The sequence below is a fragment of the Canis lupus genome, chromosome X (assembly GCF_048164855.1).
Source record: "Canis lupus baileyi chromosome X, mCanLup2.hap1, whole genome shotgun sequence".
NCBI lineage: Eukaryota > Metazoa > Chordata > Mammalia > Carnivora > Canidae > Canis > Canis lupus.
The window spans coordinates 28,551,220-28,570,962 of NC_132876.1; the positions used below are offsets into that span (position 1 = coordinate 28,551,220).

General features: G+C 33.0%; 1 protein-coding gene across 18 annotated transcripts in view; it reads right to left on the reverse strand.

Annotated features, from left to right (window-relative positions):
- Positions 1 to 19,743, reverse strand: part of STAG2 (STAG2 cohesin complex component) — a 136,987-nt gene that overhangs the window by 26,422 nt on the left and 90,822 nt on the right. For all 18 annotated transcript variants that reach the window (XM_072816833.1, XM_072816832.1, XM_072816834.1 and 15 more), the window contains 12 exons: positions 16,213 to 16,320; positions 14,728 to 14,839; positions 12,904 to 13,021; positions 12,127 to 12,230; positions 11,064 to 11,156; positions 10,847 to 10,936; positions 10,075 to 10,278; positions 8,283 to 8,353; positions 7,897 to 7,984; positions 7,723 to 7,803; positions 5,577 to 5,669; positions 2,677 to 2,851 (listed from right to left, as the gene is read on the reverse strand). In XM_072816833.1, coding sequence (XP_072672934.1) covers positions 2,677 to 2,851; positions 5,577 to 5,669; positions 7,723 to 7,803; positions 7,897 to 7,984; positions 8,283 to 8,353; positions 10,075 to 10,278; positions 10,847 to 10,936; positions 11,064 to 11,156; positions 12,127 to 12,230; positions 12,904 to 13,021; positions 14,728 to 14,839; positions 16,213 to 16,320 — 1,337 coding nt within the window. The remainder of the gene's footprint in view (positions 1 to 2,676; positions 2,852 to 5,576; positions 5,670 to 7,722; positions 7,804 to 7,896; positions 7,985 to 8,282; positions 8,354 to 10,074; positions 10,279 to 10,846; positions 10,937 to 11,063; positions 11,157 to 12,126; positions 12,231 to 12,903; positions 13,022 to 14,727; positions 14,840 to 16,212; positions 16,321 to 19,743) is intronic.

Genomic DNA, 19,743 nt, shown 5'->3' on the forward strand with positions numbered 1-19,743 from the left:
CTAATGTGGGCCAACAAATTAAATAATCATGGTTCTACAACACCAGGGGTTAGAGGAGAAAGAAAAGCAATTGAATCTCATGCTGCTGGTGGGAGAATAAAACAATACGACTGTTTTTGGAGAACATTACTACAACATGTGGTCAATTTTAAGATGCACATAGACTATATAATCTGACAATTCCACTCTTAAGTAGGCACTAGAAAAGCATTTGCACACGTGCTCAAGGAGGTAAGTATAAGAACATTCCTTATAACACTATTTATAATAGGGAAAACACTAAAAACAAATGTTCATCAATATAAAAAATGGATAAAGTAGGGGTGCTTGGATGGCTCAGTCAGTTAAACGTCCAACTCTTGGTTTTGGCTCAGGTCATGGTCTCATGGTCATGGGATTGAGACCTGCGTTGGGCTCAGTGCTCAGTGCACAGTCAGCTTCAGATTCTTTCCCTCTCCCCCCTCTACCTCTTCCCGCTTGCACACTCTCTAAAATGAATAAATAAAATTTTTTAAAGAAAGGATAAAGTAGGGTTAATTCATATTATATAATATTCAGCAGTCAAGATGAATAAGCTATAACCATATGTCAACACTGAAAAATTTCAAAAATGTTAATGCAAAAAAGCAAGATGCAAAATAAAATGTTCAACATAATACCATTTATATGGAAGCTAGCACAGAAAATAAATGATACATTGTTAACAGATAAACTCCTGGTATAACAAAATTTTTTTTTTGGTATAACAAAATTAAAATGCAAAGGCATGATAGCAACAAATTCAGGATAGCAGTTATCTCCAGGGAAAAAGAATAATTAGGATTGGGCAGGGATATAAATGAGGACTTCTTTTGTATCTATACTTTATTCCCTTAAAAAAAAATCAGTAATGAACAGCAAAATTTGACAAATGCTGGTGGTAGGTATGGACAAGTATGTCATATTTTACATTTTCCCCCCAAAACTGGAATATATTTCATTTTTAAAGTATAAATGGGGGAGGGGGTAATCTAAGGAGGTAAGACTGAGCATAATTTCAAAAAGCTCCTAGAAAATTTAGAAGTATTGGCAAGCTTATTCTCTTCTAGTGCCATGGTATAAATGAAGCAGAGAGGCCAGTCCCTCAAACTATAACAAAAGGGTTATGAACCACAACTGATTTTGTATCAATTTTTAGAATACAACTATGCTTTCCCATAGAAGTTTTAAAAACTCCTACTCATGTTTTAGAATCCAATTCAGATGTTAGCTTATTTCAATGGTGTTTGGACTCCCAGACTGCTTAAAACTTCCTCTACATGCCCACAACAATGTATACATGCTTCTATTATCAAATCGCATTGTTTTTAGATGTCTTTTCCACTTGAATTCTTTTGTTTAAAAAAAAATTATTTAATTGACAGAGAGCAAAGCAGGAGGAACAGCAGAAGGAGAAAGAAAAAGAGGCTCCCCGCTGAGAGGGAGCCCAATCAATGTGGAGCTCAATACCAGGATAATCCCAGAATCCCAGGATATTGGGATCATAACCTGAGCCCAAGGCAGATGCTTAACTGAGTGAGCCACCCAGGCGCCCATTGAATTGAATTTTTAAAGGAAAACCCTTGTCTCATTTTTGGATACCCATAGCACCCCATATATTGCCTGCTGACCAATAAATGTCAAATAAACGTTAAAAATAAAAGCGTAGGGCAGCCCAGGTGGTTCAGTGGTTTAGCACCACCTTCAGCCCATGGCATGATCCTGGAGACCCGGGATCAAGTCCCACATCAGGGTCCTTGCTTGGAGCGGGCTTCTCCCTCTGCCTGTCTCTCTCATGAATAAATAAATAAAATCTTTAAAAATAAGCAAGTAAATAAATACATAGTATAAGTAAACTATCAATTCAAAGATAAAAAATCTTAAGTACATAAACTTTATTGCTTGGATTTTTGACAACTGTTTTTTGCTACTCTAGGTTTCTCAATTCTCTTCTAAGTTTTAAATACTTGATAACAAAGTTCTTTACTGAAAATAAGCTACAAGCCAGGTCTAGAATTACATGTATTTAGAATCTAATTTACAGTGATGTGTCAGTATATGTATGGAGATTCACATATATTGATACTATGTTGTCCTTCAAGTATAACTCCAAATTAAAACAAAACCCAGAAAGAAGGTACCCAATACTGTTTTTTCATGACCTCTTGCTCAAGTAAGTCATCTTGTATGTAATTAGGGTAGAAAGAGTAACGTAACAGTAGGCAAGGTTGGTACAATTATTTTCCTGTGAACATTCTGTACTGCCCCAGACATTTACAGAACAATTTCAAACATCTTTTAACCTTGAGAAATTTCAGAGTTTAATACCACCTCAAAATATGAAAACCTGTTATAAATGTATACAACATTAATGTCAGTTAATACTTTATTCTGCTCAAACTACCTGAAAACTGGTGTTAGCAATGACTCAGGGGAAAAGTGAGTAAATTTTATTGAGTACGTACCAGGCACTACACAAGTCACATTCCTCAATGTGTTTTTACAGTATTACAAAAAATTAATACAAATGTGCTGGAACATGGATCTTTGTTTTTTATGTTTTCAGAATAAAATATCAAATAGTATTGTAACACTTTATATCACTGTTAAATTTATGGTGGATGCAAAGACTTAACAAAAAGATGCCAATAAAATTACCTGCACTGTTATTATCATCATCCTGTTCAATGAAGACATGATCCAGAATAAAGCTGAGCAACTCAGACTGCAATGAAGAATCAGGGGTGTAAACTAATGGTTCTAACATGTCACGCCCTCCTGACATAATTTGATGGCTGAAGATCATCAGAATATCACAGAGAATAGTGAAAGCCTATTAAAAAAAATAAAAACAGTACAGCATGTTATAATCCAAGGTTTCTCACCAACTGTTACAAGTAACATATTTACACAGAAAGAGAATCCATCTCTTAAGAAAAATCAGTGTGTAGTATTTTCCTAAGTTTTTAAGGCTGAGGAAGGTAATTTTAGTAATAATGATTACTAGTAGATATAATCATGCTTCACTAATTACAAGATAATTCCACAAATATTATTTTCAGCAACTCTAAGTGACTTGTACAGTATGTTAATACTATCAGAACATGCTGTCAGGACTCAGCCTTAAGTTTTCTGAATCCAAATCCCACTCTACACTGTTTGACAATGTCTCGTGGTATACATTCCTAAATATAAAATAACATATAAACCTGGTCCCATTTGTTTTCTCTATGGAAGACAAAAACTTCTACAAAGGAGATTATCTCCTAGAAGAGGGATCACAAAGTACTTGATACATTTTAAGCACTCTCATTCAATATGTGTGGTGATTAAGTACAAACACAACGAATTATGTGCCTGCTTATTATTCATCAGACAAATCTGATAATATCATAATAAAGTCAAAGTTAGATCTTAGGGAGCTTTATAAAAACTGTCAGGAGTTTTATTTATTTTATTTTATTTTATTTTATTTTATTTTATTTTATTTATTTATTTATTTATTTATTCAGTCAGGAGTTTTAAATGGAGTCAAACACTGGTAAAAATATTCAGAAGAAAACTGGAAATTTAATTATCTGTTGGGAAAAGGTAACAGAAATAAAATTTGGGGGTCGCAAAGTCAATAGCAAATTACACTTAAAGGAAGACTACTGCTAGACAGATTCATAATACAGAGCACAAAGCATATCTCAATGAGGTCTTTATCTTTTTGGAACTAACCACATTTAACTTTTTTCTCTTTACTTTATCCCTTTAATTCTTCTTTCAGGCTTTCCTCATTTTACTACTACAGTAGTCATTTATACCCATCAGTATATCTGAGTTTACAAAAAATTGTGCAACATACACAGTAAGAAAACAAAAGGGATAAGCACGGTGATATTTACTAACAAGGTGAACTAACAGGTCAAGTGAACTGACTAGGACATATTTCTGGAAGTTGTTAGGAAGACTGACATACAAGATATTTCATGACCAAATAATTAATTGCCAAGTCCTGAACAACAGACTATATAGGAGGTTACGTTAAGATAACCCATAAGGAATTGTGTTAACACTGTAAGAATTTGGGAATATTAAGCTGAGTATCTTGGTGGCATATGAAAACATAAAGGAATATTTCATGCTACTAACTTTGGATTTATGTATACCTCATTAAAATCCTATCCTGAGTTTAACTCTAAATTCAATTTACCACCTACAGAAACTTTTGTTCCTTTCATGTGAATTTTTCAAAAATTAAATTTCCAAACCCTTTATTGCTATAATTCAAAACTACATACTTAAAACTGCAGAATTCAGCAATGTAATAATTATAGAAATAAACTTCATACTTTCGCAAGAAAAATGTCTAAGCCAATAACTGTATCTTGCCCATTTATTAACTTCTAATTTATTTATGCCCAAGCATATATGTATAGGAGGGACAAAAGGGAGTTGGAAGTAAGAAGAAAAATAAATTAATGGCTGGATATTGAATGTGAATTTTTAACTATAAAACTCCAAATGTATTTCACTAAAATTAGTTTCGATATTTTAAAATAAAATGAAGACAAGTGACAATCACAAAGGTTGAACGACTTTACTGATCGCTTTATACTTGGATGACTATACCTGAACTACTTTCACAGCCTTTAAGTAAATACACCCTTATTTAAATAGTATCTCCCCAAAATAAAAAAATAAACAAACAGTACCCAACATAACACAAATTGCTGAAAATAGCACATGTGATGACGGATGGGGCTCTATCCCAATATGCAAAGGTTAAGGAGAATAAAATGGCCAAAAAACCTTGAAATCACCAAAACTATTTTGTATCATTATTAATTTATTATGATTATAAAACTGCCTTCTCCACAGAAGCATTTAAAAAAGCATATGTCCAAAAAAGCTTAATTCTCTATTAGAGAATTAAAACTAAATAGACTCTCAGTCCCAGGATCAAAATTCATTTTACAGATGCGAAAACCACTGATGGTAGCAGTTAACAATGTTATTTCCAGAATCAGGAGGTTAACAGTAATGGCATGAGGGCATATGAACTGGGAAGGTAACACTCTGAAAGCAGGGAAATGATTAAAATTTTTATCTCAAAAAATAATAATAAAAATAAAATAAAATTTTTATCTCAAAGTCCACAAAAGAAAAAATAACATACACAATCAGGATGGGCAGGAATGTCAGAATCTACCTGATAATATTCTCGGAGATGACAAAACCATATATATAGACCAGTTTCCCTCCCTGAAGGCATACTTGTACTTGTTAATTTCCAAGAATGATTTACATAATTTCATACATCTAATTTGTATATATGATCTGTTTGTCAAGTGAGTCATAAAGAAATAACAACAGAATAACCACAATGAGGGCAATCTATAATACTATTTATAAACTCCATATGAAATTAATCTATTTTTTGAGCTTTGCCTAATACAGATGGACAGATGTTTCTACTTTGCACATCTCAGTATTACTTAAATTTTCTGTATTAGTTTAGATATTTATTAAAGATTGCTTACAAAAGATGGCTATCTAGGGTCATTACTAACCTGTTCCTTAACAGTAGTATTCACGTTGGTCAGGTAATGCTGACATATCTGACAGAATACCCTCATCTGTTTCTTTAAACGCAGCAAGTCCTCCTTGAAAAATATAACAAGAACAATTGTATAAAAACCTCATTTAGTACTTAAGATACTTAAAATTACATAAAATATCATATATTTAACTTTACTCTGCTTCTACATTAGACTTAAATTCTTGTTTATTACTTATCAGAAAGGAAAAAGAACAAATTAGCATTTTTCTTAAAAATTGCAATAGACTGTAGCCTTAAAAATACCAGGTATATTAATGGATAATATCCTAAGTGGTCTGGGTCCTTTAGAATAAGAAAACCTATATGATTGTATATGGCTATCTTTAACAGATCTACTAGCTCAGAATGCTTAAAGAGTAAAGATTAATGCTCCATCCTCATTTTGTAATGTGAAGGGTAGCCAATTGATGAACAGAAGAAATTAATTAATAAAAGAGACAGCATCCTTCATTTCTTAAAGAATACCAGTTGTACTTTTTAAAAATAGAGATGGACAAAAATCAGTTTGGTGGTATTACTCGCAGTTAAAAATTTTAATGTCTTGTAAACTTATATTAAAAAGATAAATCTTTTCCTAAAAATAAGTTTAACTTGATTTATTTGGTAAAGAAAACAAACAAGCTTGAGAATAATTTTGTATTTAGTGACATTTTTACCCCTTTCCCTCTACTCAAAATTTAATCTTTTTTCCCATTTTAATTCATTCAATGCTTCTGACTTAGATGAGCAATCATATCTGCTAATATGGTTGTTATTCCTACTATAAACTTGATATTGAGTTAAATAAATTTCTTGGGTGTTTGACAAGAAAAAAAAAAACACTAACAACTATACTGAATTACCTTTTCAAGGGAAAATACCCATTTGTGGATATAATGGTATCTTCCACTTTAAAAGCTCAGGGAAATTCTAAGCATTTAAAATTATTCTGTGATTTTTACACAAAAGAAAGTTTATCAAAACAATTGTTTTTGAGGAAAAAAGCTATGAACTAATTCTCTATCTCCTAGATATTGCATAATATTTACAAAAATGTACCCAAATAATACTTAAGGCTATATCTACTACAAATACAATGTTTAAGTTTCCAGTTTACAAATGAAAAAGGCAAGGGACACGTGGATGGCTCAGTTACAAATGAAAAGGGCAGTACTGTTTAGTTCAATTACTAAACACATTAAAGACTACCATTATGGACAAAATTCTGAAAATTCTATTACCTAAGAGCTGGCATATTATATTCAACTAGAAAATGATTTACAGTTAATCTGTAACATCAATAGAAAGATCCTGGGTGGGAACCCTGGGTGGCGCACAGTTTAGCGCCTGCCTTTGGCCCAGGGCGCGATCCTGGAGACCCGGGATCAAGTCCCACGTCGGGCTCCCGGTGCATGGAGCCTGCTTCTCCCTCTGCCTGTGTCTCTGCCTCTCTCTCTCTCTCTCTCTCACTCTCTCTGTGACTATCATAAATAAATAAAAAATTTAAAAAAATAAAGAAAGATCCTGGGTATGAAAACTGATTCTAAAACAATACTGGGCATATGCAGATCTAGAGGTAGCTGTCTTGTTATCATCCATTTATATAATCCAATAGCTATATACTTATTTTTTTAAGATTTTATTTATTTATTCATGAGAGACAGAGAAAGAGGCAGAGACACAGGCTCCCTGAAGGGAGCCCAATGCAGACTTGATCCTCCTAATACCCCGGGATCACGTCCTGAGACAACGGCAGACGCTCAACCATTGAGTCACCCAGGCATCCCTGTATGCTCGTTTCAAAAGCCCTTCATCATAATTTACAAAATCTGTATTTCTATTATGTTCTCAATACTTTTCAGTATATGGAAATATATTAATTATGCCACCTTAAAATGCGAAATTTTTTAAATTTAAAATCAGACCTTGAAATATACATTAATGTTCTTTCATTGAATATACATCAAACTACAAACAAAACTTTCTAATGGTACACATGTCTAAATGGTAATTTAGAAATAAGCAAGACTTTACTGAAATAATCGATCTTATTAAGAGTTTGCAGAAAAATGTTAATGATATTTAATGTAAAAAGAACTCCACGGCCCACCACAAACCTTCGTAGAGCTGCTTTCAGTGATCTTTGCAAGCTGCCAAAGGATTACATAGTGAGTACACTGCAGTGCATGAATAACAATCTGTAAAAAGAAGCAAGATAATGCAGTTAAAATTAAAAAGTCACAAGTCTTCATTCTCAAAGTTAAATATGTAACTTGAAAATAAATAAAAACCTGCTCAGGCATGTCTCCATTTTCAATTCCGGTTTTCAAAAGTTTGTAATTACAAGCAAACAAATCCCACTTTGAAAGATCATGGGCACTGTAAAAAAGAATAAGTTATATTTAAAAGTTAAGCTTAATCACTTTTATTCTGGACTTGAACGTCAACAAAATGCTATCAAAGTAAATATAGAAAACTCTGTAACATGCACCCATAACAACAACAAAATTGTATTTTTTAAAAAGTATGCTGGTTGATAATTTGTCAATTATTCCCCAATTCAAAACATGACTCTATCAACTACTTTTTACATAAAAGCACAAGAAATCTACCAGAATCTAATAATATTATAACCCTAAAACATGCAAGGAATCAGAAACCTTAAAATTGAACTTACTTATGAAAAGCAGTGATTCTCTTCAATGTTGACAATACCTGATATGCATCATCTTCATCAGGTTCTTCGCCCTATGAAAATTAATTATATACAATATTAAATCTCAATAACCACCAAAGTGAAAAATCTTAGGCTATCACATTGATGATACCACCTTGAGAAGAATCACTTAACACCACAAATTAACTTTGCCATTCAATACCTACATCTGTCCAAATTTAAAGTAATATGGCCCAAGTAATGAGTCAACAGAGTTGTTATCATGGGTACATTACACCCAAGAGAGAAACACTGAATGACAATCTCCTCTCTCCCTTAAAGTAATCCTGACACTAACCTATGAAGACATTTACTTTCATAGTAAAAAATGCATTAGGACAATACAGAAAAATATAGTAAAGGACAAGTGAGAGATCATAAAGACCTAAAAGATAAAACCTAAATGAACAAAATAGTGCTCAACAAAGATATATCAGACCAATAACAATCTGGGAAAAACCTTCTGAATAAAGACTAGATATGTGGTAGTCCTTTCTGGGCATCAAATTTCTTTTTTTAAGATTTTATTTATTTATTCATGAGACACACACACACACACACACACACACACACACACACGCAGAGGTGCAGGCAGAGACACAGGCAGAGGGAGAAGCAGGTTCCATGCAGGTAGCCTGATGTGGGACTCAATCCTGGGACTCCAGCATCATGCCCTAGGCTGAAGGCAGGCGCTGAACCGCTGAGCCACCGATCCCTGGGTATCAATTTTCCAATTGAGAGTAACTTAAATTTTTGAAAATTCTATGAGTCTTACTGCATGAAACATAAATTTTTTAAACACTATCAAACATACTGTACTAGACCCCAAGTCTCCCAAAAAATGCTTATTTCTAAACTTTGATTTTTCAGCATAATTAAACTTAAGCCATTGCTTGATTTTAAATTAACTCGTACTAATCACAATCATATATAGCCAAGAGTAGGGCCATTAAATTTTTTAAGAATGTGATCGCTGTCCATTAACTTATTTGCACAAACCTCCAGTTAAGCAAAACTTAGTAATAAGCATGGAATGTTACACACACAAAAGAAAAAAAAGAAAAAAGAAGAAAGCTACAGAAATAGGTGTTAAACAAGAAAACTGAAAAATTACAAAGTCCATATGACTTCTGCAACATTAATGACAAAATTGATGTGGAAAAGGCTAAATGCAGTGATATGAGAATTATGACTTCACTTTATACACGTCAATTAAATTGTTTTAAGTACATATTTCCAGAAAAGATAAAAGTTTTAAAAAATCCTAGAAGTGTTTTTGAATGCTGTACTTTCTTTGGAAATAGAACATCGGAAACCCCAAAATCAACAGGGACTATAACACCAATTTATCAAGGCTTTACAGTATGAAAGATCATTAATTACCTTTCCTTACTAACACTAAGAAACAGCCTACTTTTTGAAGCTATATGGTCATAGTCTAGCTCTCCTTTTCTGTTCCATTTATACCATGTTGCCTAATAGCCTCTAGTTCAGCAAAACCCTGGTAACTTCTGAAATTTCTTTAAAATTGAAAAAAACAGAGGGAAACGGATATTAGTTTCGCTTTCAACTTCTCCAAGTCACAGATTCTTACCACCTTACCATTTTGGTGGAGGATTAACAGTAGCATGATGAATCAAAGACAAAGTCTGAAATTTTTCAACGTACTGCTGGGACTATCACCAGGACTGGTGTGACTAATTCAGTTACTGAAGGAGAGGGACCCAACTGACAAAATACTTGTAATATATACCTCTTGCAGAAAATCTTCAAGAAGCCGGTTAAATTTATCTGCCAACTCATCTATCAGTTGACTTCTTGAAATATCTACCCTGTTGAAGATTGTGAACTCTTCATTACAGAGTGCATGGTAAGTTTTAGAACATGCTTCCAAAACATCTGTATCTGTGTGCTTCTCTACGATATTCCGGATCTGTCGTAATAAGGCATCCAAATGCTGCAAAATCAAAGTTATTTTTCATTAAAAAAAAACTAAGGTACATAATAGGGACAGAAAGACTACACTATTGCAGTGAAAAGCTTAAAAAATAGTAACTCTACAACAAGTAGGGCATATATTTTGATGTATTTTCCTACTTATCGTAAATAAACTGACCCACCCATACTTCTATCCTCAGCTTTAATGGGAATAATATTACCTACCTCATAGGCTTTTGTTGAGAATTTTAATACAAAGAAATTATAATAGTTGCTGGAACGTAGTAAAAGTATTCAATAAACATTACCTGTTTTTGTTTTACTGTTATTAGCCAGTTATCTACCTTCAATCTCCATAAATCTCTCAGATATAGTCACATACTGGCTAGGAATGAGAGCATGGCTATGCCATGAATCAGAGGGAAGCCTCACTACAAATCCAACTTATAAAAAATGAAGAAGATATATAAAATGTAGTAGTTTCCTTTAACATTAGAAGTTCCAAAAATATACACAAACAGGGTTAGAAGATGAACTAAAATGCTAGTTTTTCTTCAAGGTGTTTTTATACAGAGAATACACTATACCTTTTCTAATCGTCCAGTGGTATATATCTCCAAATCAAAATACTGAGGCAACTGCAACAAGTTAGTCACCTTTTCTGCATCTACGGAGTACTTTGAAATAAAAAAAAAATCATGTCAAAATATCACAATAATGTTAAGTAAACATGATAAAAATGTTTGACATTTCCAAACAAAATCTGCAATTTCTTGCAAATACTCTTCTATTATACAAACTTACCTTAGCTAATAACTGAGGAAGGGCCACAGCAAAAAGTTCAGTGATTTTTGTCCTGTCATCCAACTGGGTCTTCTTCTCCTTTGCTGTCAGCACCTGAAGTAACACAATGCTTTCAAGTATTTATTAAACCTATTAACATTGGTAGGTGCTCAAAGTTTAAGCTAAGACATACAAAGTAAGTAATGAAACTATATTTTAAATGATGGATACTAAAATTTTTACTATAAAACTTGAAACCCAAGAATGACAGAGAGTAATTTGCACAATATTTTTTTAAAAACCACCTAAAATAACAACAAAAAACTATGAATATTTCTAGAGGCAAGATCAATACTCAATTAGACTAATCAAATCTACCATTAGACAAATAAAGAGCAGTTAGGAATAGGAAGTGTAGTTTAGAAGCTTATATAATAATGGGATTAAGTAGCATTTCAGCCCACTCTTAAGTGTGGGCCATGATCCATGGGTTATGAATTCAACACGAATTCACTCATGATAGCATGAATTCTATCATCAATTAGAAAAAGAAGGAAAAAAAACAGAAAACAAAATAGAATTGTCACATACTGTATTGTTTGAACAAGTTTTGTTTCAGTTATACATGTTATATATGTAACAAAAACATGTATTTTTGTGCCTTGTGATCAAAAAAGTTTAAAAGGCTGTGGATTTTTAGTCTATAATGCAAATATATGTGAACTTCGCAGTGATGCACTACAATATAATCCAAAGAAATATGGATTTCTTAATTTTAATGAATGATGTTTTAATGTCTAATTTTTATTCAAAGAAAAAAAGCAAATCTATAAATAAAGCAAAATACAAGACAGTCACTTTATCTCCTGTAGTAACAAAGTATCTCATAGAAGGAACTCATATTTCCCAAATTGCTAATGCTTTAAAATTTACTTCTAACACATATGTATTAGTAAAGATTTTGTTTTGAAAATCAAAACGTTAAGATTCAAATACTTGGCTCTATAGTTACAACCAAGAATATTTTAAATGGTATCAAAAAAGGAGAAACATACTTTAGAATACTGAAACTATACCAACATACCCTTTTTCCTGTCCCTCTTCCCACAGGAGGATGACATTCAGCTGCTTGTCTAATGGTACAAAGCATTATCTCAATCAGAGCACTCTCTTGTCTGTCTGTTAGTGCTGAAAAAAAATCATAAAGAATTAACCTATATCTTTTCCCTATACGCCACTTATAAGTATTACATAACAATCCTTTTGTCTTTGATAGAAACTGACCAAATGTAATAAAGAAAATCCCATTACTGCATCACAGAAAGGATTAGAACTAGTTAAACTTTACTCAACAGTACAAATCTGTGTACCATTGGTCCTCCATTTACCCAAAGAAAGTATGAAGACATATATCGAAAAAAAATTTAATTCGATGTTGATAGCAACTACATCTTTCTTTATTATAATATTCATGTACAAAATTCGAAAACAAAATTATTCAAAGATTTTCAATTACTTTTTTTAAAAGATTTATTTATTTACTTAGAGAACACCCAAGCAGGGGAGGGGCAGAGACAAAGGGAGGGGCAGAGAGAAAGGGAGGGGGTGAGAATCTCAAGCAGATTCTGTGCCCAGCGCAGTGCCCAATCTCATGACCCTGAGTTCATGACCCACACTGAAATCAAGAGTCAGACGCCCGAGTGAGCCACCCAGGTGCCTCTCAATTACTTTTTAGTATATGTGCTGCTGAAGCAAGCACTCAATTACGTTTTACTATTAAAGTTAAACAAATGGAATAAGTAAAATCTATTTTCAAAACTGACTAGACAACAAAAAATACCATAATTAAACACCCACTTACCTTCTTCTCCACTAAGTGGCTCCTCCAGCAACAAGCTATTCATACATTCCCAGTCTTTCAGTAGCTCGGTAGCACAGTCCCACATGCTATCCACAAGGTATGCTGCATGCTCATGCAACTAAAATTTAAAAAGAGCAATGTGCTCTTAGACAAATAGCATACTAGTCTAAACTCAAAAGAATGGAAGCTTTGATGGCACCATGTACAAACTCAAACAGCTATCTGGTTTTTGAGGTCAAATGAAAAAAAGGACAAAGAATCTGCCTGAGCTTGCTAAGTAAACCTAGTTAGGTAGTATCATTAAACAGTTGTCATAACAGTCGTTACAAAAGCTAATAAAATTAATTCTGAAAAGAGTATATGCATGTATATTTAGTGCCTATTTGGATGCAATATAAGTTAACCACATTCAGTTAACCAATTCATACACTATGAATTTAATATAATGGAAATGATAATGGGTACTTTAACATAAAAAATGTGTACTTATCAGTTCAACATAAAGCATATTATTTCTCTTCGCTTAACAGACCCTACAGCTTCCCAAATTAAGGAGACTATCATTACAATGATACCAAAACCTATCAAAGACATTACAAATAAAAAAATACATAGACCAACACTAACATGAACATAGAGGGAATAGGGAATATCCTCAAAAAACTAGCAAAGTGATACCAGCAATATATAAAAAGGATAATAAATAGATCATGACTAATTAGGTTTTATGCTAGGAATTCAAGGTTGGTTCAACATTCAAAAAACCAACATAATTCAAATAGTAACATAATGAAAGATACAATAAAATAATCATCTCAGGAAAAGCACTGGAGAGAATTCAACATCCATTCTTGTTAGATGGATGATAAAACTCAGCAAAAGGTATAGAAGTAAACATCCTAAACATAAACAACTACATGTAACCTATAACTAATAACAGAATATACAAATACTGGATATTTTTCCCCTTAAGATCAGGAACAATCCCAAGATGTCTACTCTCACCACTTCTATTCAACATCTTCCTGGATGTCCTTACTAGTTCAATAAGGCCAGGGGAAAAATGGCATAAATGTAGTAAAGGAAGAAGTAAACTTATTGTTATCTGCAAATAACAGAGAATCCCAAGGAATCTATTTAAAATTTACTAAAATAAGGGAGTTTAGTAAAGTTAAAGATGAAGTCAATATGCAAAAACCAAATGTATTTCTAAATACAGAAAAAATAAAAAAATCTAAAGACCCTAAAATGTAACTGAATAATACATAATATGAACGCCAAAAATGTATGTTATATCCTCTGAAATTCTGGTAACAGGCAGATTATCAATCTGAGGGAGACCTAAAAGAGCAGATGCTAAATCTAAATCCCTTTCTATAACAAAAATAATAAAGCAGGTACCAAATACTGAGAAAAAAGTGCAAGGTCTGTATTAAGAGTTTTACATGAATAAATAAAAAGAATTTTTACATGGATTAGTTCAATATTACCTAAAAAATTATTACCCACATTTCTACAAGGAAAATGAGGCTTAGAAAAATTAAGTAACTAAACCAGTTACACAAATAATAAATTAGAAAAGCCCAGTTGGTAACCAGGTCTTTCTGACTCCAAAATTCATACTCTTGGTACTATACATAAATCCTTTATTTGAACATCTTACTAAAAGTAGGAAGTTTTTTTTTTTTATTTTGTGCAATGGGCACAACTCTATTCTATATCCAAGATTTACTGTGATACATGGAAGATTTTCAGATGTACATCATTTCAACTCCTCCAATTTGTTTTTAACATAAGTATAAAATGTACAACACATCAACTAACCTCACTTTCCAGAAAGAAAAAAACCAATGTCTTAACAAGGTTGGCATTTGGACCTTGTCGTCCCCTTCTTTTCATCATTCCATCCTCCTCTGGATCTCTACGACTGAAGAGCCTATGACCAATGAAAATAATTACTTTTAAAACAAAAAAAAATCATATTTCCTAATTTTAAAAACTGTTTGGATTCATTATTTAAGCATCTAACAAAGGAGAGTAAATGTGACCTGGGTAGGTAGAGTATGCTCCAACATGATACCCAAGTAAATAATTGCTATAAACATTTTTTTATTTTATACTTAATGGTACTTCTAAGACCTCTTAAATTAACTTCTCAAGTTAATTTTATGAAGTTATGGATTCTTCTTTTAAAAATTACATCTTAGGTGGCCATTTCCTTTTATAAAGGTATCACACTAGCCCATACCATTTATGCACATAAATCTACATAAATATTCAGCTCTTTAAAACTGAACACGTATTTTCCTTCTATCCTCCTTGCACAATTATCTCAAAGTCTGAATTTAGTAGCCTCTTTCTATGGGTATCATGGTGGTTTTTCCTAATAAATAACAAAAAACTATCATTGGACAGCAGTGAATAGAAAACTGGAGTATGAACATTGTACAGCATGTACTTTTTCTAATAAATGCTTTCCCCTCCCAAACAGGCATTTTAATAAAATCTTACAAAGATATAGTTTAGTCCACATGGCTCAAGCTAGTCTTCTTAAAAGCCATTACATAACATTTGTTGAATGTTTTCTATGGTCAGATATTCACACGGCTATCCACACGACTTAATCTGAGGTGTTATAGCAACGTAAAAATGACTGTAGGGGGATCCCTGGGTGGCGCAGCGGTTTGGCGCCTGCCTTTGGCCCAGGGCGCGATCCTGGAGACCCGGGATCGAATCCCACATCGGGCTCCTGGTGCATGGAGCCTGCTTCTCCCTCTGCCTGTGTCTCTGCCTCTCTCTCTTTCTCTCTGTGTGACTAGCATAAATAAATAAAAATTTAAAAAAAATGACTATAGGATTTTGGGGATTCTTAGGTCAAACTGTATCAAACACTTGAAGCAAAACATCTTAGTATTTTCTAAAGCAAAGCAATAACAGGCGTAAGACTAAATAATATAATGGGGCAATAACTGGAAGCTGACATTAGATAAAAGAATGAAAAATTAGGAAAAAGTCAACATCATATACAGATAGTTTTATATATTTTGTTTTTATATATTTTAACTATTAAAAGACATTTCTCAAAAAAAAGAAAAAAAAAGACATTTCTCATTAAATATTTAACTTCTAAAAATCAAGAAAATTAGAGAATTGAAACCTTTAAAGGAAATAGTATAATATGAAAGTTTGTATTTGACCAGAACTGAATAATTTTTTTAAATGAACTATATATATTTTAGTATTGAATATGGTATAATAAATTACTGTCATAAAAGTATACTTTAGAAAATAACAAAAATGTAGGTTTACTTTTTGTAGAGAAATTCCCCAGCTGCTACTGCTACCGGCCGGTGAGCTGAATAAACCAAATGGTAGACATTTTCACAATCTTCTGCAGTAAGAACTTCTTCACTACTCCTAAAAAAAAAAAAACAGTAACAGTTTCAATGACAACTCAATTTTAAGGATATTGAATACAATGACCCATGCTCATACATTAAAAAAAATAGTACACTTTATACTAATTTGTGTTTTAAAAAAAGAAAAAAAATCGACCTTATTTGATTATCATCTGTCATTAAAACCATGCCCTGACAAAAGAGCTGAATATTTTATTAACACCTAAGATCAATGGGAGGTAAAATTAGAGTGAATACAAATGTACAGAAACACATGGTGAAGAAAAGTGATAATGTGACAAAGATGGTAAAGAAAAAGGAAGACAAAACAACATAAACTAATGTAAAAAAATTAAGTGGTAGCATTCTGAGAGCTTAGAGTTAATAATCACTGAAAACATTCTATATACTTCATAGTAATATTAAGAAGATGGTACATTTTAATGTTGTGGTAATAGTCCAATTATTTCACAATGATGAATATTTCATTCACCATGTACTCAACACCATATGAGGAAATGCAAATAGATTTTTGAAATAACTAAGATTTAAGTGCCAAAGACCTTTAATTACGATCTACCATTGGAAAAATCTTCCTAAAATGTAGTGCTCATTTTCCCGATCTTATTTTTTAAAAACAAAATAAATAAAAGGTTCTTGGTAAATAAGTCATTTTTAAGGCTCATCAGCCGCAGTACCCCAGGGTAAACCTTGTCGAGTTCTTCCCTTATAGACTCTGCTTTCAGGGTCCTGCCCTCTGGCACCTCTTTACCTGCTGATTTGCTTTTAGTCTGCTATGAAATAAACAATCTAGATTTTTAGCAATATATGTAAGTTGAGAACCACAGGACCACCATCAGAAAAAAGAGTCTGAAGTATATTAGATGGTTCGTTGAGGAGCTCAGATCCTTTCTGGTTTTTTGCTCTGCTCACGGTCTCTAAAAGTCTGATGCCTAAGGAAATATTACCTTTTTTTGAGAGAAACAAAACCAAAATGTTAAACTTCAAGTTCCTAAAGCATTTTGACTTAAATTACACTATGTACAATACTGAATTGTTACTGGAAAAACCACTTGTGTCATTTTATAATGAAAATACATATACTGAATCAAATCAGTTAAAGTATAGCTAGTTATTTGTGCAGTAGTTCACTCATATTAATTATCTGAGATGGAATATTCTTGACAAGTTTCATTTATTAGGTATTTATAATGGCTAAATCAACATAAATGAGTCTATTATCCTTCAAAAAATATTAGGAACAAGGAATGATGTCCACAGGGTATTATGGAGGAAAAACTACAGAAATACATGTAGAATATTATAACTTTCTTATTTATTTCAGGATTCTTTAAATACTTTCATAACATGTATATATAATTTTTAGGCCCAACTAAAAAAGAAAATCCAATAATTCAGACTGCTCAAAATACCTATTATCTTACATATTATTTTTTGCTTCTTCCTCTATAACCATTTAGATTATTTTAAAAATTCTGTTTCAAAAACAATGCTGTGTTAGAGAATGTTGAGCATTTAAAATTTTGAATGTAGACACTGCCAAACTTTTCTCCAAAGAAGCTATACCCATTTATAATCCCCCATCACAGTGCTTAATGACTTGCTTTTGTACAGCTTCAACAGCACAGTGTATTACCACTTTTGTATCTTTATCAAGCAACAAATTAAAAATGATCTCATTTTAATCTACCTGTCTCAAAGTGCGGCTAAACATCTTTTCATATGTTTCAGGTTTTTTTTTTTTTTTTTTTTTTTTAAAGATTTTATTTATTTATTCATGATAGTCACAGAGAGAGAGAGAGAGGCAGAGACACAGGCAGAGGGAGAAGCAGGCTCCATGCACCGGGAGCCTGATGTGGGATTCGATCCCGGGTCTCCAGGATCGCGCCCTGGGCCAAAGGCAGGCGCCAAACCGCTGCGCCATCCAGGGATCCCTCAGGTTTTTTTTTTTAATTTTATTTATTCATGAGAGACACAGAGAGAGAGAGAGAGATCGGCAGAGACACAGGCAGAGGGAGAAGCAGGCTTCATGCAGGGAGCCTGACGCAGGACTCCAAGATCACGCCCTGTAACCTGGGCGGAAGGCAGCGCTAAACCGCTGAGCCATCCGGACTGCCCTCAGTTTTTATTTTCTTCCTGTCCATGTTCTGGTTTCCTAACTTATTTTTAAGATTTTATTCATTTATTCATGAAAGACACAGAAAGAGAGGCAGAGACATAGGTAGAGGGAGAAGCAGGCTCCCGATGCAGGATTTGAGCCCAGGACCCTAGGATCAACACCTGAGCCAAAGGCAGACGCTCAACCACTGAGCCACCCAAGGCATCCCTGGTTCCCTAACTTTTGACTAGTATTGGGTTTCCATTCTTCAAATTGATTTACTGAAATTGTCTCCTATGATAAAAATATTTTGACCAATCTGTCATTGGTTTTTTGAGTTTATGGTATTTCATGTCATACATTTTTCATTTTTATGTAGTTAAAGATTTTTTTAATGTCTAGGGTTTATGTCATGTTCAGAGAGATCTTGCTCATTTTACATATAAAATGAAAATATTTAATCTTCCCCAAGTTTTCACCAGTACTTTAATGGTTTCATTTACTTGCATTTAAATATGTCACCCATCTGGAAATTATTTTTGTATAGGGATGAAATGGGAATTCAATTTAATTTTTCCCCAAATATGGGACGCCTGGGTGGCTCAGTGGTTGAGAGTCTACCTTTGGCTCAGGGCGTGATCCTGGAGTCCCGGGTTCAAGTCCCACATCAGGCTCCCTGCATGGAGCCTGCTTCTCCCTCTGCCTGTGTCTCTGCCTCTGTGTGTCTCTCATAAATAAATACATATCTTAAAAAATAATAAAAAATATTTTTCTCCAAATAGAGCCTAGCTGTCAAAAAACCATTTATTTTCTTATAGGAAATGCTACCCTCACCCTATACTAGGTTCCTGGATTGGTTTGCATTTGTCTCTATTCTTTATTCTCTGCTAGTAATCACAGTCTATTCACACACCAGTACCAAAATTTAAAAATTACTATGGTTTTACAATACAACTTAAAATGATACTGGACAAGCCATCACTCATTAATTTTTATCACAACTTCAATGGCTATTATTACATGATGAATTTTTCCATGAGTGTCAGAAAGTAGCATGCTATGTTTTAAAAATATCCTTCGGCAAAATTGTCATTTGGATCATGCTAACAATCTCAATGTCCACTGACAGATCAATGGGTAAATAAAATGTGGTATAAACATACAATGGAATATTACTGAGCCTCAAAAGTAAATGAAAACGTGATACATATACTACAACATAAATGAACTCTGAACCTACTAAGTAAAATAAGCCTGATACAAAAGGATGAATACTATAAAATTCCACTTATATGAATTACCTAAAATTGTCAGATTCATAGA